The sequence below is a fragment of the Sorex araneus genome, chromosome 5 (genome assembly GCF_027595985.1).
Source record: "Sorex araneus isolate mSorAra2 chromosome 5, mSorAra2.pri, whole genome shotgun sequence".
Classification (NCBI taxonomy): domain Eukaryota; kingdom Metazoa; phylum Chordata; class Mammalia; order Eulipotyphla; family Soricidae; genus Sorex; species Sorex araneus.
The window spans coordinates 731,640-752,893 of record NC_073306.1 but is presented as its reverse complement, the minus strand read 5'-3'; the positions used below and the strand labels follow the sequence as shown (position 1 = coordinate 752,893).

The following is a 21,254-nucleotide window of genomic DNA, read 5'->3' as shown; positions in this document are numbered from 1 at the left end:
GGGAGCGGGATCAGGGGTCGGGTGACTCTGAGGGCGAAGCCTGAAACCCAGAAGGACAGAACGGTCCTGGGGCTCAGGAGGAGAAAAGGAACCCAGGCACATGCTGTGTGCATGCTCACTGCACACAGACATACATGTGCACATGCCCACTGCACACACGTGCACACTAACTGCACACAGACACACACGTGTGTGCACACTCACTGAACACAGACACCCAAGTGTGCACACTCACTGCACACAGACGTGCACTCACTGCAGATGCACGTGTGCACAATGGGGCCACGCATGCACACAGACACGTGTGCACAGGTGTGTATGTGCTTACCCCACCACATGTGTGTGCAGACATGGACCTGTGTGCACCCACACGAGTGCACAGATGTGTGCACACATGGCCGGTGAGCGCAGGTTCAGGGACCCACTCACAGTCTCCTGGCTGCGCGCCTGCGTTGCGCGCAGGGCCTGGGAGACACGGAAGCCGCCTGGGCCCCCAGACCACCCAGAGCCCCCAGCACCTGCCTGCAAGGAGGGCACGGGCCACCGCCGGCTCCCGAGTGGGCCCTGACCCCTGGCCAGGGCAGGTCCACGGCGCGGCAGCCCTGCGCGGACCGGGGTGAGCCCCACCCCCTGCGGAGCGCGGAGCTGCGTGGACAGGCCGTCAGGGGCCTGAACCCGGGCTGGGCTGCGCGGGTCTGAGATGGGGAGAGGGCCCGGGCACCCCGGAGCCGCCCGCCCCCCGCGCCCTCAGCCGCGCGCTTTCCCGTGCAGAGCCCCGTGATGCGGGAGCCCGAGAGCCCGGCGCGGACGCCGGAGCTGGCCCGCCGCTGGGGGCGGACGCGCCGGGGCCTGCTGGAGGCGGCGCTGCTGCTGCTGCTGCTGCTGGCGGCCGCCGCGCTGCTGGGCCTGGGCCTCCGGCTCGCGCGCGGCAGAGGTGAGTGCGCCCCGCGGCCCGCAGGAGGGGCTGGGCGGGAGGAGGCGGCACCCGCGGGCGCGATCCCGCCCCGCCCCGGGCCCCGCCGACGCCCCTCGCGGCGCCTGCGCTGCAGACTATCTGTGCGGGAGGGGGAGGGGGAGAGAGCCCCCACCCAGCGGGGACCCCTCCCGGCTGCGGCCTCTGCCTCTGCGCCTGGGGCAGGGGAGGGGCGGCAGGGATGGGGTGCTGTGTTCACCACCGCCCCTCTCCACACACACACACACACACACACACACAAACACCGCTGCCTTTGCTGCTGAAACATTTCCTGAACGCTGGACCCCTGCGAGGTGACGGTGTCCCCAGGGCAGCTCCCTCAGCCCGGGCACTGGCTGCCCCGTCCTGGCTGGGTGGTACTGGCTCCCTAGGGGGAGTCTGGGCAGGTGCCACTGCCTGGCAGAAAGATCCCCGGCACCCACCCCAGAGTCCCAGCACCCCCTGGAGCCCAGCCCCTTGGGAGCCTCTGCCCAGGACTGCTGACCCCCTGGGCCTGGCCCCGCCCCCAGGGGGCTGTAGGTGACATCTGGGGGCACGCAGCACACACACCAGGAGGAACCCTCCAAGCCCAGCACCCAGGCCCCCGGAGCGTGGCTTAAGCGTTTCTCCTGTGGCCACTTTAATCCGCGCTTCTTTGACCCTCTCCGCACCGGCATGCAGTGGGTTGGAGCCCTTGCCAACTTCCGGGTGCTCAGGGGTGCTTTGCTTTCCTGCCCCGCTCCAGTACTGGAAACTGCTTGCGTGCTCCGCCCTGGTCTGCTCTGAGGCGGGCGTCAGTGCTGAAGCAGGGTTCTTCTGCTGGTGACTGAGGCAGGGGTGTTTGCGGGGCCTCTGCTTTAAGGGGCAGTGGGACAGACACAGTGACTGACGCGAGCCTTTCCCCAACACCATGGTCTGGGTTCTTCAGCATTGTCTTCCTCATCTTTCAGTTCTTGGTCAAGTGCAGAAGTTCATTCCGGGGCTGAAGAGATAGTCCAGCAGGGAGGGCGCTCGGCTTGTTCGCAGGTGACCCGGTTCGACCCCCGCCTCCCATATGGAGCCCTGAGCACACCAGGAGTGATTCCTGAGTGCAGAGCCAGGAGGAACCCCTGGGTGCGGCCCAAAGACAACAAAAAAGTTTGTTCCTACTCTGCAGTGCCAGAATGTGTGACTGCACAGAGTCCTCCCGACACACGAAGGCCACCACCCATCACGCGATCCACAACTACCCCGCAGATCACACCTCCCACCACAGTGCACCCCTACCACTGCACAGCACACCTCACCGCACAGTGCACACCCCACTGTACAGCACATACCCCACTGCACGGTGCACACCCCTACTGCACAGTGCGCATCACTAGTGCACACACTCCACTGCATAACGCACACCCCACTGCATAACACACACCATTGTACAGTGCACACCCCACTGCACGGTGCACCCCCACCACGGTGCACACCTCCACCTGCACAGTGCACATCCCACTACACAGCACACATCATCTGCACAGTGCACACCCCACTGCAGACGCGCAACCCACTGCGTGGCGCACACCCCACTGCACAGCGCACACTCCAGTGCGCAGTGCACACCCCGCACAGCACGCACACCCCACCACAGGGCACAGTCCCCACTAGCTGTGGTGTGAAGCCTGTGTTATCCAGGAGCTGTCATGGCCTGCATGAAGTTCATCCATTTACTCTCCCGTGCCTCGACTGACTCCTGAACTGAGCATTACTCTCCGGTCGCCTCCTCCAATGCCTAACTACCGCATCTGTCTGGGAGGTGCCCGACGCCTCTGACCTGCACTCACGGTGGCCCTCAGGACCACGTTCCTCTCCCTTCAGCTGTAGCGCCCGCCCCTCAGCCTGGCGTGGGTTTGCTTCTGTCTGGCGCCAGCGGCTGCATTTCCTGCCCCTCTGAGTGACGTCTTCCCACTGAACACTGACTCTTTCTTGCTCTTGGGTTTGATGTTTCGCTTTGTTTTGCTGTGGGGCCACACCCGAAGGTGCTCAGGGCTTATCCCTGGCTCTCTGCTGAGAACCACTCCTGTGAGGGCTCAGGGGCCAGATGAGATGCCCGGGTTGGACCCCAAGGCTGCGTGCAAGGCAAGTGCCCTAATCAATACCTCTCTGGCCCTGTAGAACTGATTTTTGTTACTTTGCCTTTGGGCCTCACCCAACAGTGCTCAAGACTTAGTCAGACTGGTGCTCAGGGATCACCCTGGTGCGGCTCAGAGAATTGTCTGTGTGCTGGGGATGGAGTCAGGGCCGGCCCCGTGCCAGGCCAGGGCCCTCCCTGACTGTCTCCTCAATCCTCTCTCTTGTCTCCAATTCTTCTGTTGCCTGTGGCCATTGTGGCTGCCTCAGGAGCCAGCCCAATGCTCGGTTACTCTAGGTCACATGGGGGTGGGGCTGGACGTGGCCCGTAGCTTATGATGGGCCCCTGGGAACCCGTCCTCCTTGGGGGACAGGCCTGCTGAGCCAAGTTCAGGGGCGAGTGGGAATGAGCCAGGCCCCCTCACTCCATGGGCCAAGAATCCCAGAAGGGTTGGTCCCAGGGCAAGGGTGCAGGGGAGGGTCGGGCGGGGCCACTAGGGCCCCATCTCCCACACCACTCACTCTGCCCCATCAGTGCCCCTCTATAAGTCCCGGCACAGACGTACTGTCATGCACCTCCACCGATGGGCACTCTGCCGACCCCCCTGCCACACACACGCACGCACACGCACGCACGCACGCACGCATGCACACACACTGGGCTGGGCGCTTTCCTCCTTGAGCTGTAGGTTAGTTTCCAGCCGGGGCCGTGTCCGCTGGGATCACCGCCAATTAATTTCTCAGTTTCCTTGACACCACGGCCTCACCCAGCCACGGCCACCGAGCAGACAGCCCCCAGGGCCCACGGCTGTGCTCCATCAGGCAAAGCTCCTCCCGCTTCTTACCTGAGCGGGGAGGAAGTGGCCTGCGGAAATTAAGGCCGTGTTTAGGAGAGAGGCCGAGAGCCACCAGTGCCTGACTCAAGAAGCCCTTCCCACACGGGGCGGGTGCTGAGGGGCTGCAGGGGAGCCCCTCTGGAGCCTGCGGGCAACACCCCGTGTCTGGGCCCTGCTGTCCCTGCTGCTCTGCCTTTCCTCTGGCTCTGAACATCTGGAATGAGCTGTGTCACTTGCTGGTGCTGGCACTGGGGCATGCGCCTCTGCCCAGGGGTGAGACCAAGGGCCGCCTGGGCTCCTGGGGTCATGACATGACAGGGATGCAGAAAAACATGAGCGTCTCCGGGGCCTCGGGGCCGGCACCCGGGAGCAGCCTCCGAGCCGTGGGTCCCTGGAGCCCGGCAGGGAGCCTCCGCAGATGCGGGGAATTCTGTCCTTGCTCGCTTGGACACAGGCCACGACTGGGGCCGAAGCAGCCTCCTCCCGCTTCTCTCCTCCCCTCTCTGCTGCCGCGGTCCTGGGTGGTCCCCAGCCTCGAGTCCTCTGAGTGGGGCAGCAGGGCCTGTGGGTTCTGTGGATGGTCTTATCTCACGTCCGGGTTTCCACCTGCTTTGCGGAGGAGACGGTTGTAGGTGGACAGCTGACCTCGGTTCTGGGTCTTTCCCCACCACCCCGAGTCCTGTGGCCGTGGAAAGTTGCTGTCCCTCTTCCTGCTGGCCTCCGAGTGTCTCTGTGTCCCTGCACCATCGTTCTGTCCCTGCATCTGTTAAGGCTCTCTCCTCACCTCCCCATCACTTTGACTGGACACCGAGCAGCCCAGCAGCTCTGTCCCTCACAGGCCACAGACCTGTGCAGTTTATCTTCGCCTCATCTGGCCCACATGTCTCTCCTTTGGGACTCAGCCACAGTCTCACACTCTCCCACACCGCCCCTACTCCTGACCATACCTGTTCACTTGACTTAATGCTCCCATGCTCGAGCAGTCTGAGCCAGGAGTCACTGCAAAGATAGGAGGGGAGAGCTGTCCCTTCTGGTCCACCCAAGACCCCGCGGGAGGCTCTGGGCACCCCAGACCTCCTGCATCTGTCGTGTTGTTCCTTTCCATGCACACTTGTCATCGTTTGATTTCTAAATTAAACAGAGGAAGAGACGAACAGCAGTGAGTCCCCGTGAGCAAGCTCAGGGTCTGTGTCCGCTCACCTAAAGTGCCCTCTGCTCGAGGGAACATTTTCAGAACACACTTGGCCTGGCGAACCGGGGATGGGCACAACGGTCCTGGGTCCTGTACCCACACCGCAGTCCCGTTACTAACAGCCTGTGCGTGTGATGGTTGCCATAAACGCGCCCAGTGCTACCTCAGTCTCGCTTCCCCCTCGTGCCCTCATTCTGCCTAGGGCCCCGGGGACATCAGATTGGCACACTGGCAAGTCTTCTTTGGCTCCGCTTGGCTGCAGCCTCCCCTGAGTCTGGCCTTGTTTTCGCGCCATCTCCATCACCCTGAGAACTGAGAAAGTGTTCTGTGACTGTCTCCGCGGGTCTGTCGGGAGTGGGGGCTGCTTGGGGGAAGGAGGACCGTGTCCTTCCATGACTGACTGCTGCTGTTGGCAGTCCCAAGGTGTGAGGGCAGGTCGGCCCTGTCACCACGCCCGTCACTACATTCCCATCATCCCCCGTCCTCCTTCGAAGGAAGTCGCCGCCTCCCTCCCTCCCTGCGTGCCCGCCTGGCCCCAGCTCTGCCACCGTCCCCCCTGCTCTGACTGTGGTTTGGCCGGGTCACCCCTGGATCTTGGGCCCCACAGTTTCTCAGTCACTTGGAAATACGTGTCACATTCACTCGGGCCTTTTGCGGCTCGAGAGCTTTGGTTGCTGAAAGAGAATTCCGACTGCCCAGGTGTCGTCACCGGTGCCCCCGCACCTCTTACGGGACGCGTCCCCCTTCTGCTCCCTTCCGTCGTGAGGATGCTCTTAGGAACGCTGGCAACCAGCTTGTGTGTGTTGGCTGGACACTCCTGGGAGTAGCGGGGCAGGCTGGATACCGTGCTTGGTTTGCAAGAAAGTGCCAGACTGTGTCCCTCCCCGCTGAACACCCAGACAAGGGATGAGCTGGCCGTCTTGCCGGGACAGCCTCCCCGTGGAGTGCCCCAGTGCCGCCTCCGTCACGGCTGCCCTTCCCCTCCTGCCCTTTTGCTCGCTGGCGCGTCTGTTTCCCGGTGGATTCTGGAGTGGACGTGTTTTCCCAGAGGTGCGTTTTCGGTGATTTCCTCCCCGAAGCTTTCGGTTCATTTATGTCGTCACAGGCATGTCATCACATGCCTTCCACGGAGCCAGTGCTTCCCAAACTAAGTCTAACGTGACTTTTCCTTCTCTGGGGAGCACACCATTCGCCTCTGAACCTGAGTCACCCCCAGGGCTGGAGAGAGCACAAAGGGCAGGAGCAGGCCCTCTGACGGGGGGGTGGGGGGGCTCGGGTCCAGGAGCTGCTCCCCGCGCGCCACACTCTGGGGCCCCTGTGTGTGGCCAACAGCGATCAGAACTAGTCATCATCAGCCCCAAGGTCCCACCAGAGAGCTCCGCCACTTTGCAGACTGCATGTGGGTCCCTGGGGTTCATCTCCGCGGCGGGCATGAGCGCCTATCTTGTCTCTGTAACGCCCCTTTTGGAGTGTTTATGGGAAACGGCCCTTTCTCCACAGAGTGTTCCGGGCAGGGGCACACGCCAGGCCGGGGGCGTCTGCCGAGTCTCTGCAGCCGTCCTTTGGCTGCGACCCTGCTCCGTTCACTGGGACTGGTGTCTCCGGGCTCCGTCTTCCTTGTCCATTGCGTTGCTGCCGCCCTTGGCCTCTCAGTTCAGACTGGAATCAGCTGCCAAAGGCATGCTGGCGACTGACCTCCATGAGTGAGGAGTGGCGTTTGGAACCACTGCCTGGGACCCATGACCGGGTCTCCGTTTATCGGACTCGTTGGCTGTGTTCTGTAGCTTCATGTGTATGTGTGGGCATAATGGGGTTCACACCAGCTTTCTCATCTCAGGCACTTAGAAGAAAAGGGCCTCCACAGAGGGAGGCTGAGGGTTGTTGGGGGATGGTGGGAGGGAAACAGGGAAATTACACTAGTGGAGGGATGGGTACTAGATCATTGTACGACTGAAACCCAATCATGAGCACCTCTGTAGTCGTCTATCTCATGATAGTCAATTAAAAATTTTTTTAAAAGTAATATGGAGTTCATGCCACTACAACCAGCCTAATCAGCAGCTGAATAAGTACCAGGACTCCTACATTTGAAAAAAAGATTGTATTGCTCTTTTCCCTTGAACTCCCTCGGTCCCTGCTGAGCTGCAGGAAGACCACCATTGCCCTTCCTTCCTGTCCCTTTGCTGCCCTCTGGGTGTTTCTGGGTGTTTGCCAGGGGCTTCTGCAGGACGCCAGTGCTGCCGGCAGCCAGGTCCCTCCGTCCCACCCGCCCAGGTCTCCTCCTACCCTTGCTCGTCCTGCTGAGCTGGAGGACCTCGGGGAGGACCCAGCGTTCTGCCTGGCTGGGCTCACCCCCAGCTCCGACGCTGGCCCCGGGGCTTCCTCTGTGCTCTGGCTTCAGCTCACAGGGCTGACTTGTGCCGGTGTCCTGCGGCCAGTCCTTCCCTCCGTGCTCCTGCATCTGCACCCACTGCCAGGGGGTTACCCGGTGCCCCCGCCACAGTGCGCAGATGTTTCTATCTCTGCTCCGAGCCCACGGGGAGCCAAGGTGCCTCCAAGGCCCGCCCGCTGGCCCTGCATCTGCCACAGCCTCTTGGGCCACTTGGTTCTGCCTCAAGGGCACGTTTGCTGTGCCTCCCTCTCTTCCTGGCCCGGCCCTGCCTCCAGACACCATGGACTCGGGCACTCAGGGCCGGGCCAGACCTTAGGGGAGGATCTCTCCGGGAAGACTCCTTCCCGGCCTCCTGAGAGCCCTCAGCTTGCTGCTGGCTTCTGGAGGGTTTCGGGAAGCTTCTCTGGTGCCTTCTTGGGCTCCCGCACCCTGGGCAGACGCAGACAGCCCCTGCCCTTTGGCCAGAGCCCAGGCGTCCTCAGGTGTGGTGAAGATCCAGGTGTGAGCCGAGCAGGCCGAGACCTGTTCCTGCACCTCACTGCGGGCCGAAGCCTCGGGGCATCTAGGGGTGGGGCGGAGGGGGGCTGCGTCAGACCCTCGGCTTCCCCAGTGCTCAGCTGGGTGCCCCTGTGCGCAGATGGCAACAGCAGCAGGTAGGCACACTGGCCTCGTGCTTCCGGCGCCCACGCCCTCCCTCCCAGCGGTGGGGCCCGGGGCCCCGCATGGGATGGGGACTCTGGCTCTCTGTGCCAGGCTGAACCAGAGCCTGCGCTGCCCACACCCCCGGTGGGTAAGTTCTGTCTGTCCTCGTCCTCAGCCTCCAAGCACGCCCGCGGGAATGCCAGCCAGGGGCAGGGGTCAGGGTGGCCAGGCCCGGGTGCCCGTCTACAGCCCCCGGAGGACACAGATGAGCCCCGTGCAGGCAGGGACTTCGCCTTGAGCAGACAGCAGCGGGGAGGCCCTCAGAGGGGAGCCTGTCTCCCTGCTGAGGAACTCGGGGTGGTCTCGGGCAGGTGGACCCTGCTGCTCGGCCCGGGACCCCAGCACGGCCGGGAGCGGCTGTGGCTGGAGCCCAGAGCTGAGTGCTGTGTTTCTCCCCAGCGAGGCCGCTGACCCCCTCTCCTAGCTGGCTTTCCTCCTCGCAGGAAGAGAGGACCGTGGTAAAGCGCAGAGCCCGAGGTAGCTCGCCCTCCGGGGCCCAACCTTCCGGAGTGGGGCTGGGCGGGGACTGACCACAGGTGCAGTGGACAGACAGGGACCCAGCCCCAGCCTGCCGGTGGCGGGTCCTGAGCACAGCGCCTGCTTGCACAGGGCAGGTGTGCTGCCTGGAGGCGGTGACCCTGACAGGTTGAGAGCAGTGCAGAATGACCACCTCTGTCCTGGGGGCCTGGGACAGTCAGGAAGCTGGGAGACGGGTATGAGAGGCTCCCAGGTTCCTCAAGTTCAAGCAGGAACCAGGCTCACACCCAGGGTGGAAGCTGGCTGACTCGAGCTACCCTCAGGATCCCCAGCTTCGGGCGGTGTGGGGGCCGTCCCCTTCCTCCCTAGCACCACCCCCACCAGGCTGTGCCCCGCCCTTGGCCCCGCCTGCCCCACTTGGCTCCGCCCATACCACTTGGCTCCGCCCAGACATCTGGCCCGCCCACTCCGCTCGGCCCCGCCCAGCCGCACCACCCACTGACCCATTCCTTCCCACAGCTGTCAAAGACCCAAAGAGCCATGTGGGAGAAGTCTGCACCACCCGGGGCTGCGTCTTGGCAGGTAAGCCCATCCCTGCCGCACTGCCCCCTCCGCCCCGCCCCCTAGGATCCGCGGCTGTTCGCAGTGAAGCCCACAGTCCTGGACAGGCTGCCCTGTCCGCCAGGGCCTTCCTCACCCTCCCGCGCACAGTGGAAGTGGGGCATCCTGGGTGGGGTCCTAGCCTGGCCCCTCACCGTAGAGCGCTCAGCTGGCAGCCTTGGGATCCAGTGCCCCCCAGGATCCCGGGCCTTCCTGGGAGAAGTCGTCCCATTCAACACGCCCCTGCGTAAGAGCCCCCTCCCAGGGACAGGGTGCTGAGTGCACAGCCAGAGCCCCTGGTGAGCCCAGGCCTTGGTCCGCGGGGCCGCAGCCTCACAGGTCTGCAGAAGAGGAACTGGGGGGGGCCGGGGGCAGGGGGCCAGGGGTAGGGCGGCTAATACGTGGCAGCCCCAGGATGGGGACCCAGCCGGGACTGACTCCCGTGACTAAGTGTCCCCACTTCCCCCCTCCCCCGGAGCAGCGGCCAGAATCCTCCAGAACATGGACCAGAGCCAGGAGCCGTGTGAGGACTTCTACCAGTACGCGTGTGGGGGCTGGCTGAGGCGCCACGTGATCCCCGAGACGAACTCCCGCTACAGCGTGTTTGACATTCTCCGGGACAAGCTGGAAGTCATCCTCAAAGGTAGCCGCAGCACGCGGCGCCCGAGGCTGGGGAGGGCCGTGGTCCTGTGACCCTCGCCAGAGAGCAGGGCTTCTCTCCAGCTCTTCCTCGCCCGCAGGGGTGCTGGAGAACTCCACGGCCGAGGACAGGCCAGCCATCCAGAAGGCCAAGGTGCTGTACCGCTCCTGCATGAACGAGAGTGAGTGTCCAGGAGGGGCCCAGCACTCTCCCTCAGCTCCCGCCTCGGCCCGGGCCCGCCCCTCCTGGCCCCTTTTGGCCCCCGGCTGCCCTGACCCCACTCAGCCATTCTCAGGGCACACGGAAGACAGCGTGAGGCTGCCTGGGAGTGTGCACGTGTGTGAGTGTGCACACATAAATGTGTGTATGTGTCTATGTATATGTCTCTGAGTACATATGCGATGCATGCATGCACATGTGTTCACACATGTCTTAGGTTTATATGTGTGCAGTGCATCTAGTTTGTGTGTATACATGTGCATTATATGTGTGGCCTTGTGTATTATGTGTGCACGGGTTTGTATGATGCAGATGCATATGTGTGCATTTTGCATATATTTGTTTACATATATGCACATATGTGTGCTATCTGCGTACATATTTGTATTGCATATGCACATGTCTATATTACTATGCATCATATGATGTACACATGTCTACTGTACATGAGCTGCATAGGTGCCTGTGTGTGATCTTGTGTCACATGCACATGGAGTACACTTATACATACACCGTGCCCATTCACCAAGCCTTTTTTGTATGTATGTGCATGTGTACATTGTGTGTATCATGTGTGTTGTGTTATGCTTATAATGTGTGCATGTGTACTATTTATGGATGTGCACTGTACATGTATGTGTGTTGTGCGTGATATTCATGTGTTGTGTGTCATGTGTGCATATATGGGTATCTTGTGTGTGTTACATTGTGTGGTGTGTAGCTTGTGTTTTGTGTTTTTTGTGTTTTATGTGTGCACACCTATGTGTGTGTTGTATCTATGTGCATGTATGTGTATCTTGTGTTATAAATATTTGTGTGCATTTGTACTGTATGTGCGTATACATTGGTGTGTGTGTGCATATGTACGTATGTAGGTATATTACAGGATTTCTGTGTATGTAGGTCCCTACCTAGTTAAGGAGCTAAACCTTGCAAACTTGGGGACTCTCCTTCTCGCTGCCCCTCATCTGACTTGGGGGCTTCCGCCCTCCCTGTGCTCAGTCGCTCTGGGGGACCCTTCTCCAGACTATGGTTCACGGGGCTGTTTTCCCGTACGTGTAAGCAGTGTGTCCTAGTGTACCTGAGCACTGGGCTTGCTGGGACCCAGCTTTGTGGGTGGTCTCCGTGGGATGCCGGCCTCACGGGCCTGTCCGGGCCCCTGATCTGTTGGAAGCTGCAGGCCAGTTCATACCTGTGGCTGGTCCCCAGTGAAGGCAAAGGCCGGACCCCCTCTTAGTGGCATTTTGGGCTGAGAGCCAAAGGAGGTCAGGGGGAGGCCCACTGGGGCTCAGGCTTTGCCTGTGAAAGGCCCTGGGTTTGATCCGGGGCACCACACAGGTAAAATAGCTCTCGATAGTAAGTAACCACTGCAGGCACTCAGGCCCCGCCCCGCCCCGCCCCGCCCCGCCCCGCAAGGCCCCGCCCCGCCCCGCAAGGCCCCGCCCCGCCCCGCAAGGCCCCGCCCACTTGTCAATCCCGCTGGCACAGCCCAGGCCGCATCTGCAGTTAGAACCAGGGTAGACTATCAGCTCCCCTCCCGCCGCCCCCCGCTGCACCCCCTCCCCGTCTAGGTGAACACAGGAAACCCTGTACCACGCCAACTCCTCACCCTACGCCCCCTTCCTCCCACCTCTTCCTGCTGCAGTGCCTGCCCACTCTCAGCCTCGCTCTGGCCTCTGGGCCCCAAGCACTGCACCCCACGTGCCGCGCCCCCTCCCCCCTTCTGAGCTCACACTGCTCTCCTGCTGTGCGGCGGCAGCAGCTGAGCCCTGGGGCACCGCAGGGCTCCCCCTTCCCTGGCACGGGGTGCTGCCCCCAGTCTCTCCTGCCCCTGAAGAGATCTCTCCGGGGGCTCCTCGGGAAACCCCGCCTCCACCCTTGCCGTCCCCAGCCCTGCTGTCCCGGCCAGCCCCCCTGCCCTCCATGGCAGCCCTGGGCGCGCCCCCCGTGCTGGTGGGTGACCAGGCCCCCCTCTCAGGCCTGATAGAGCAGCGGGACTCGCAGCCGCTGCTGGACGTCATCCAGGAGGTGGGCGACTGGCCGGTGGCCACGGACAAGTGGAATGAATCCGTAGGTGAGACCGTGAGCCCGTCTGCGGGTGGCACAGCCCTGCAGAGGGTGTCGCTCCCCCCCAGGCCCCGGGGCCTCGCCCCTGCAGCCCCCCTCAGCCTCCCTGGCTGCTACTTGGGGAGGCTGCACGCCGGGTCGGGAGGGGGCAGGCCCGGCCCGCCGCTCCAGCTGGGGTGCCGATCCCCAGAGCCCACCTGGGAGCTGGAGCAGCAGCTGGCGGTGCTGAACTCGCGGTTCAACCGGCGCGTCCTCATCGACCTCTTCATCTGGAATGACGACCAGAACTCCAGCCGCCACATCATCTACGTACGCACCGCGGGCGGGTGGTGCTCGCCTGGCCGGGGGCTGCGGGGGCGGGGCCCAGCGCCCACAGCGCTGACGGGGTCCGGCCTGGGCCCCCACCCCTCGCCCAGCGACCTCCTTGTCTCCAGATAGACCAGCCTGCCCTGGGCATGCCCACCCGGGAGTACTACTTCAACGACGGCATCAACCAGAAGGTGAGGGGCCTGCGGGGGACCGGGGCCCGACGGCGAGGCTGGGGCCCGCGGGAACCCTCATGCCGCGCCCGGCGCAGGTGCGGGACGCTTACCTGCAGTTCATGGTGTCGGTGGCCACGATGCTGCGTGCGGACAGGAAGCTGCCCCAGGACAGCCGCCTGGTGGAGAGGGACATGGTGCAGGTGCTGAAGCTCGAGACACAGCTGGCCAATGTGAGGAGACGTGGGGAGCGGGTGGGCCCCCCCGGCCCTGCGCCCGTGACCGTCCCCCGCCCCCGCAGGCCACCGTCCCCCAGGAAGAGAGACACGACGTCACCACCCTGTACCACCGCATGGACCTGGAGCAGCTGCAGGACAAGTTCAACCTGAAGGTGAGGCCTGGCCCCGCCCTCGGGCCCCCCTGCGGGCCCACCACCCCTCTCAGGCGACGGCCCTGGCCAGGCTGGCCCCCAGCCCCTCGACACACAGCCCCCTGTTCTGTGCTGGTCCCCTGCACTCCATTCCAGCTGCCCTGGGCAGCCAGGGGCCACAAGCAAGGCCCCGGGCCCCTGTGCGGTGGGTCACGTGTGGCCCTGTGCACCCTCAGGACTTAGGGGTGCCGGAGCCGTGCTGGGCAGTTTCTGGGGAGAGCCCACTTCCCCAGGGGCCAGGGAGGTGCTGGGTCCTCCTTGGTGACCATCTGGATGTGGCCCTGCCATAGCCCTGTCGGTCGTGGGGGGTCCCAGAGGCACAGGGAAGAGTGAGGAGCCAGGTGGTGGCCAGTGCCCTCAGGCCTCCGTGCCCCAGGCCAGCTGCACATGGCATCCACTCTGGCCATGGTGCCAGCACTGGGACCACCGCAGGAATCAACTTCCCACCGCCCTCTATGAGTGTGTGGTGTCTGTGAGTGCATGCGTGTGGCTGTGTCTGTGTGGCAGTGAGCGGCTGTGTCTGTGTGACTGCATGTGTGTGTGTGTGTGTGCCTGTGACGGTGACTGTATATGCATGTGTCTGTGTGATGCCTGTGTCTGTGTGTGCATGTACGTGTCTGTTTGACTGCCTCTGTGTTGTGGCTATGGCTGTGTGACTGTGACTATGTGTGCATGTGGCTGTGCCGGCCGGACCAGCGTGGGCCCCCCTTGCTGTAGCTGGACAGCAGAGAGGGCCCCTAACTGTCCGAGGTCACAGGACAAGCGGGCGTGCCCTTCAGGCTCTCACAGGAGGCCCGGTGACAGGTGCCCGGATGCCTGAGGGTCTCGGGGCCTGCTGGCTGGAGGCTGTCGCCGGCCCCCCTGCAGGTTGTGTGATCTCTGCTCTCAGGGCCGGTGTGGCCGGCTGTCCCCTGGCCCGCACGTCTGGCTGGAGCTGCACCCTCACAGGCCCAGTGTGACTGACAGGCCCCTTGGTCCTGACGCCACTCTCAGCCGACACGTGGTCCTCCATGGAAATGTTTCCTCCTCGGAGGACACGGTGACGGTGTCTCCTCCGCAGGGCCTTGCTCCCAGGTGTCTGTGTGTCTGTGGGGCTAAGAACCCTGAGGAACCGAGCCCGTTCCTAGCCACGAACTCGGAGTCTCTGTGCGTCTTCTATGTTGTGGGTGTCGCTTTCAGTGGGAGCCACTCCCGCATCTCCAGTGGCGTAAGCCCTGTGGAAGCCTGTGACGCAGGCAGCGTGTTCCCGTGGGCACAGAGGCGGCAGCTGTCCGAGGCCAGAGCTGCCAGGGCACCCTCTTGTGCTGCCAGTTTGTCAAACCAGAATGGGCCAGTTGCAAGGGGGGGTTTCTCCTGCTGGTACCTTCCCCTCTGCCTCGCTGGGCATGGCTGGGGCTGGCCTGTGCTCTCGGCCCCTGAGCCCCCCATCTGGTCTGGAGCCTGGGCCGGTCATGCCAAGTGTCCTGGCGGCCACTGTTCACAGCGAGGACCCACTCGCTCACAGTGAGCCTGTTTGTCCGTGTCCACGCCGTCCTGCTGGCCGGAGTTGGCAGGATCCCGTGCCAACGCCATCTCTGCTCTAGACCAGCGGGGACGGGGCTGCGTGTCCACCCACGCTCTGTCCCTCGCTCTGCCCTGTGCCAGGGGTTCAACTGGACGCTTTTCATAAGGATGGTGCTGTCCTCTGCCAATATCCCGCTGCTGCCCAACGAGCAGGTGGTGGTGTACGGCGTGCCCTACCTGCAGAGCCTAGAGGACATCATCGACACCTTCTCAGCCAGGTGAGGCGAGTCTCTCAGAACCTCACTCCCGCCCGGGGGAGGAGCTGCCGCCCGAGCACCTGGGTGGGCCCCGGCCGTGTGGCTCCCGCCTGTGCCCGCCTGCAGGACCCTGCAGAACTACCTGGTCTGGCGCCTGATTCTCGACCGTATCAGCAGCCTGAGCCAGAGGTTCAAGGAGGCCCGCGCCAACTACCGCAAGGTGAGCGTGGGAGAGGCCCACGGCGGCTGGCCTCCCGGGGGGCATGAGCGGGCCCCTGCTCTCTCAGAGTCACAGGTGGCGAGGAGGCAGGGCTGGCAGGGACGGGCCTTCTTGGTGGCGCTGTCTCGGGGCTGGCTGGCAGGGCTGCCCTGGGGGAGACCCTGCAGAGACTGTTCCAGCAGGGCCTGGAGTCCTGTGGGGAGGGGCAGCAGAGGTCAGAGATGGAGACTGGGTCAGGCAAACCATGTCCACTGCACCATGCCCCTAGGCAGAGCCCTGGTCATGTCCTACAGCCCCCATGCCCGTCAGCACATCCTTCCCCACTCTGGCAATGGGCCCAAAGGTCAGGTGACACCAGCAAAGCTGGGATGAGTGCCGGGCGGGGGTCCGGCTGGAGCCCCTCCGGGCAGGTCTGGCCAGAGAGCCAGGACAGGGAGGAGCTGGGCTGTGGCCGTTCTGGTCTGAACATCCCCTCGAGCTGGGCCAGGCCCCTCCGCCCTGACCGAGGGGCAGAGACGCTGCTCGGTGGAGAGCCGGGTGAGCGGGCGGCCCCCGGGCTGGGGGGCAAGCGGTGCTGGCCGCAGGTGAGCGTCTGGCCCGCAGACACTGTACGGCACCACCGTGGAGGAGGTGCGCTGGCGGGAGTGCGTCAGCTACGTCAACAGCAACATGGAGAGCGCCGTGGGCTCCCTCTACGTCCAGCAGGCCTTTCCGGAGGAGAGCAAGAGAGCGGTGGGTGCCCCAGCCCCAGCACGGGTCCCCGCCCGGGACACATGGGGCACATGGAAAAGGGACAAGTCGTACATGAATCAGTGCAAGTGAAGCACAGGTGTGAATGCAGTGAGCCACAGGTGTGAGCACGCACGGCGTGGGCCAGATGTGGGTGCAGTAAGTACAGGTGTGAGCGCAGGTGTGAGCACAACTGTGAGGGAACATGTGAGGGCAGGCATGGGCACAGGTTTGGGCACAGGTGTGAGAGCAGGTGTGAGTGCAGCTGTGAGCATAGCTGTGAGCTCAGGTGTGAATGCAGCTGTGAGCGCAGGTGTGGGTGCAGATGTGAATGCAACCATGAGCGCAGGTGTGGGTGCAGGTGTTGAATGCAGCAGTGAGCGCAGGTGTGGGTGCAGGTGTGAATGTAGCCATGAGCACAGTTGTGGGTGCAGGTGTGAGTGCTGCCGTGAGCACAGGTGTGAGTGCTACCGTGAGCACAGGTGTGGGTGCAGGTGTGAATGCAGCTGTGAACACAGGTGTGAGTGCAGCTGTGAGCGCAGCTGTGAGTGCAGCTGTGAGCGCAGGTGTGAATGCAGCTGTGAGTGCAGCTGTGAGCGCAGGTGTGAGTGCAGCTGTGAGCGCAGGTGTGGGTGCAGGTATGGGCACAGGTGTGAATGCAGCTGTGAACACAGGTGTGAATGCAGCTGTGAACACAGGTGTGAGTGCAGCTGTGAGCGCAGGTGTGAATGCAGCTGTGAGTGCAGCTGTGAGCACAGGTGTGAGTGTAGCTGTGAGCGCAGGTGTGGGTGCAGGTATGGGCACAGGTGTGAATGCAGCTGTGAACACAGGTGTGAGCGCAGCTGTGAGCAAAGCTGTGAGCGCAGGTGTGAATGCAGCCATAAGCGCAGGTGTGGGTGCAGGTAGGTGTTGAATGCAGCTATGAGCACAGGTGTGGGCGCAGGTGTGGATGCAGCCGTGAGCACAGGTGTGGGCGCAGGTGTGTTGCAGCTGTGAGCGCAGCTAGTGCAGCAGGTCCAGATGGAGGGAGGGAGCAGCAGGTGTGCTCTGGGTCACAGCAGGCCCTGCAGGTCCCCCAGCAGCGTCTGCTCCCCCAGGTCCACGAGCTCATCGACAAGGTGCGGACGGTGTTCGTGGAGACTCTGGACGAGCTGGGCTGGATGGACGAGGAGTCCAAGGACAAAGCCCGCGAGAAGGTCAGGGCACAGTGCGTCCCCAGGCCGGGCCAGGGGCCTCCATCCCCTCCCCCACTCGGGAGGCAAGGACAGCAGTTGGGTGGCACTAGGGTGGTACTGGGCAGAGGGAGCGGGCGCGAGCTGGGAGGCCAGCCACACTGGGAAGCAGGGCGCGGCCTCACCCCGGCCTCCGCCTCAGGCGCCAGCCTGGCCCCTGTGCTCTGCAGGGCCCCGGGGCACAGCCGGCCAGGGGCCGCTCCCCTCCGGCCCTCAAAGCCCCGGGCAGGGGAACAGGGCGGGGCCAGCCCAGAGCAGCCGTCTCCCTGCAGGCCATCAGCATCGGGGAGCAGATCGGCTACCCCGAGTACATTCTGGACAAGTCCAACAAGCACCTGGATGAGGAGTATTCCAATGTGCGTCCCAGCAGCAGCCCGGGGCCCGGGGGGTCAGTCCCTGCAGCTGCGGGCGAGGAGGGGCCCCTCTGCAGAGGCAGGGCTGCCGCAGGCCCCTCGCCCTGCTCCCTCGCCCCGCTGCGTGACTGACCTCTCCACAGCTGAACTTCTCTGAGGAGCTGTACTTTGAAAACGGGCTGCAGAACCTCAAGGCCAGTGCTCAGCGGAGCCTGAAGAAGCTTCGGGAGAAGGTGGACCAGAATGTGTGAGTGGGCAGCCAGGGACTGGGCTGGGTGAGTGGGCACTCTGGGCGCAGGATCTGGGGTCCGAGGGCCGGGACTGGGGGCGGGCGGTGGGGAGGACACGGCAGGGGTGCAGGTGCTCAGGACCAGCTCAAGCTGCCGGAGAAGCCCAGACAATGCCTGGTTCCCCCAGCTGGATCATCGGGGCCGCTGTGGTCAACGCCTTCTACTCCCCAAACCGGAACCAGATCGGTGCGTGCCCCCCTCCGGGCCCCCCCCCCGCTTCTCAGAAAGGGCATCCTGGTTCCCCGTCCCCAGACCCCTGTCCCACTTTGCAGCAGGTGGGGGGGCTGGCCTCTCCCCGCCCGTCCCGGGTGCTGACCCCGCTGCCCCGCAGTGTTCCCCGCCGGCATCCTCCAGCCCCCCTTCTTCAGCAAGGAGCAGCCGCAGGCCCTGAACTTCGGGGGCATCGGGATGGTGATCGGGCACGAGATCACGCACGGCTTTGACGACAACGGTAGGGTTGTGCCGGCAGGGGCTGCCAAGGGGCTGGGTGGGGCTTCGGGCCTCCTTTAGGACGGCCCAGGACTGTGAGAAGGAGCCAGGAGGGGCCCCGCACTCCCAGGGAGGCTGCAGGGACCCGTGGGGCGGGCGGCCAGGCTGCCCAACCTGGCTCTGCAGACAGGCCGGGGGTGCCAGCCTGTCGGGCTGGGGTGGCCCTTCTCTCCTCGGCGGGCACCCCATGGCCCCCTTCTCACAGGCCGCAACTTCGACAAGGATGGAAACATGCTGGACTGGTGGAGCGACTACTCAGCCCGCCACTTCCGCAAGCAGTCGGAGTGCATGGTGCACCAGTACGGGAACTTCTCCTGGGACCTGGCCGAGCAGCAGAGCGTGAGCCAGACCCGCCCGGACCGCAGCCGGCGGGGACACGCAGCCAGAGGGGACACAGACAGAGGGGACACGCAGTCAGAGGGGACACAGACAGAGGGGACACACAGTCAGAGGGACACGCAGCCAGAGGGGACACGCAGCCAGAGGGGACACAGAGGGGACACGCAGCCGGTGGGGACATGCAGCCAGAGGGGACACAGACAGAGGGGACACACAGTCAGAGGGGACACGCAGCCAGAGGGGACACAGACAGAGGGGACACGCAGTCAGAGGGGACACGCAGCCGGTGGGGACACGCAGCCAGAGGGGACACAGACAGAGGGGACACGCAGTCAGAGGGGACACGCAGCCAGTGGGGACACGCAGCCAGAGGGGACACAGACAGAGGGGACACACAGTCAGAGGGACACGCAGCCAGAGGGGACACACAGCCAGAGGGGACACAGACAGAGGGGACACTCAGTCAGAGGGGACACGCAGACGGTGGGGACACGCAGCCAGAGGGGACACGCAGCCAGAGGGGACACAGACAGGGGACACGCAGTCAGAGGGGACACGCAGCCAGAGGGGACACAGACAGAGGGGACACGCAGTCAGAGGGGACACGCAGCCAGCGGGGACACGCAGCCAGAGGGGACACAGCCAGAGGGGACACGGCCAGAGGGGACACTCAGCCCAGTGAGGGGACACAGCCAGAGGGGACACAGACAGAGAGACATGGAGCTAGAGGGGACACTCAGCCCAGCAGGGGACATAGCTCAGCCCAACGGGGTGGACACTGGGTGCCGTGGGGGGACTCAGCCCAGCGCGACGGCAGTGGTCAGGGGGCTGCGGTGCTCACCCAGGCCCCCTCCAGGTGAACGGGCTGAGCACCCTCGGGGAGAACATCGCCGACAATGGAGGGGTGCGGCAGGCCTACAAGGTGGGTGCTGGGCCCTGCCCCCCCAAGATGCACCAGGTCCCACCTCCATCCTCGGGGGCAGCAGTGTCCTAGGGTCCAGGGCGGGCGCGCATGAGGTGTGTCCACACTTGCTCTGACTGTGGGCAACCCCTGCCCATCCCCTGCCGAGGCAGCACCCGGCCCCCAGACCTCAGCTCTTCCAGGAGCCCAGCCCGGCCGCCTGGAACACACCCAACGGGCCACCGTGTCACCAACAGGAGGCCAGGGGCTCCCCGGCTGCAGAGGCAGGACCCCCTAGGGAGGCGGGCACTGTGGTCACGGCGGGGTGTGTCCAGGACGAGGCCACGCTCTGTCCACAGGCGTATCTCAAGTGGATTTCCGAGGGCGGCAAAGACCAGCAGCTGCCCGGGCTGGCGCTCACCTACGACCAGCTGTTCTTCATCAACTACGCGCAGGTGGGCCCTGCCGGCCCTGCCCAGCCCCCCATGCCTGTTTGGGGAGGAGGCGGGCCAGCGGGGGGAAGGGCCGGCGCCCCCAGCCCCAGCCTCCGGTCCCCGCAGGTGTGGTGCGGCTCCTACCGGCCCGAGTTTGCCATACAGTCCATCAAGACGGACGTGCACAGCCCCCTGAAGTACCGGCAAGTGGCCACGCCCTCCCAGCCCCGCCCCGCCCTCCCAGCCCCGCCCACTCGGCCCCTCTCCCCGCCCTCCCGTGTCCCACGCGATCAGCCCCTCTCCCTACAGGGTGCTGGGCTCCCTGCAGAACCTGGCCGCCTTCTCCGAAGCCTTCCAGTGCGCCCAGGGCACCCCCATGCACCCGGAGGGCCGCTGCCGCGTCTGGTAGTCAAGGCCGCGCGCATCAGCTCTCGCTGCACCCCATCACGGACCAGGTGGCCAGCCTGCCCTGCGCCCCTGACCGCCACGGACCCCCGCGCCCTGTAGCTGACGGGGGCGTCTGCCGGGCCGCGCAGCCGCGGGCATGCCTCCCGCCCTTGTGCGCAAACGCTCGGCGCCCAGAGCTTCCACTGAGTCAAGTAAAAGTTTCAAACAGTCTCTCACTTGTCTGCGTTCCAGGGTCCGGCCCCGGGCGCCTGGGCACAGCTGGGGGCCGTGTGAAGGGCCTGGGGCGCTCTGGGCTCTGCCTCCTGCCAGGTCCCCTTAGAAGCGTCCTGGAGGGGGGCAGGGGCATCTTGGAACCGGCTGGGGGTTGGTACAACTGGAAGGCGGTGGGGGCTCAGAATGCCATGGCCAGGGTCACCTGCGAGCTGTGAATGACCACCTGGGGCTGTCCACAAAGGGCTGGGCCCACGGGAGGAGGTGGGGGAAGGATGAGTGCATGCAGGGGCTGTCCTTTCCCTAGAGGTCTTGGCCAGCTGTTCGGAAACAGGGTCCCAGCGCTGGAGGGCTGACCCGGCCCTCTGGGGAACCAGTCTCCTGACCCTGGTCTCTGACCATCCAGGGAGCCCAGCCCACGTGGCCACCTGTGCTGGGGCTGAGGTCTCCGGGGCTGCTGCAGACAACGCCCCCATGTGAGTGACAGCCTGCACCCACGTGACACAGCGGGGGACGACAGAGTCAGGACCAGAGTGGACAAGGCGCAGAGTGTCAGGACCAGAGTGGACAAGGCGCAGGAGTGTCAGGACCAGAGTGGACAAGGCACAGGCGTGTCAGGACCAGAGTGGACAAGGCACGAGAGTGTCAGGACCAGAGTGGACAAGGCGCAGGAGTGTCAGGACCAGAGTGGACAAGGAGCGAGTGTCAGGACCAGAGTGGACAAGGCGCGGAGTGGCAGGGACAAGGTGGACAAGGCGCAGAGTGGCAGGACCAGGGTGGACAAGGCACAGAATGGCAGG

General features: G+C 64.3%; 1 protein-coding gene across 5 annotated transcripts; it reads left to right on the top strand.

Annotated features, from left to right (window-relative positions):
- Positions 1-575: 575 nt before the first annotated feature.
- Positions 576-20,454, top strand: MMEL1 (membrane metalloendopeptidase like 1). 5 transcript variants are annotated; one of them, XM_055137784.1, is made up of 22 exons: positions 598-934; positions 9,174-9,236; positions 9,733-9,897; positions 9,995-10,075; positions 12,092-12,187; positions 12,371-12,489; positions 12,615-12,680; positions 12,758-12,862; positions 12,961-13,050; positions 14,734-14,870; positions 14,976-15,069; positions 15,673-15,801; positions 16,896-16,994; positions 17,303-17,386; positions 17,527-17,630; positions 17,801-17,859; positions 18,005-18,124; positions 18,368-18,501; positions 19,358-19,423; positions 19,762-19,857; positions 19,963-20,039; positions 20,146-20,454. In XM_055137784.1, the coding sequence occupies exons 1-22, from the start codon at positions 781-783 to the stop codon at positions 20,243-20,245; spliced, it is 2,238 nt and encodes a 745-aa protein (XP_054993759.1). In that variant the 5' UTR covers positions 598-780; the 3' UTR covers positions 20,246-20,454. The 5 variants fall into 5 exon arrangements, 4 of the variants coding, with proteins under 4 accessions (XP_054993759.1, XP_054993760.1, XP_054993757.1 ...); XM_055137782.1 differs by having other exon boundaries at positions 606-934; positions 12,758-12,892; XM_055137783.1 differs by having other exon boundaries at positions 609-934; positions 9,736-9,897; positions 12,758-12,892.
- The last annotated feature ends 800 nt before the right edge of the window (positions 20,455-21,254 follow it).

Coding starts and splice junctions, on each gene's coding strand:
- MMEL1 (XM_055137782.1), top strand. CDS start 781: ATGCGGGAGCCCGAGAGCCCGGCGCGGACGCCGGAGCTGGCCCGCCGC. Junction 9,237..9,732: donor CCGGGGCTGCGTCTTGGCAG/GTAAGCCCATCC, acceptor CCTCCCCCGGAG/CAGCGGCCAGAATCCTCCAG. Junction 19,858..19,962: donor TCTTCATCAACTACGCGCAG/GTGGGCCCTGCC, acceptor CGGTCCCCGCAG/GTGTGGTGCGGCTCCTACCG.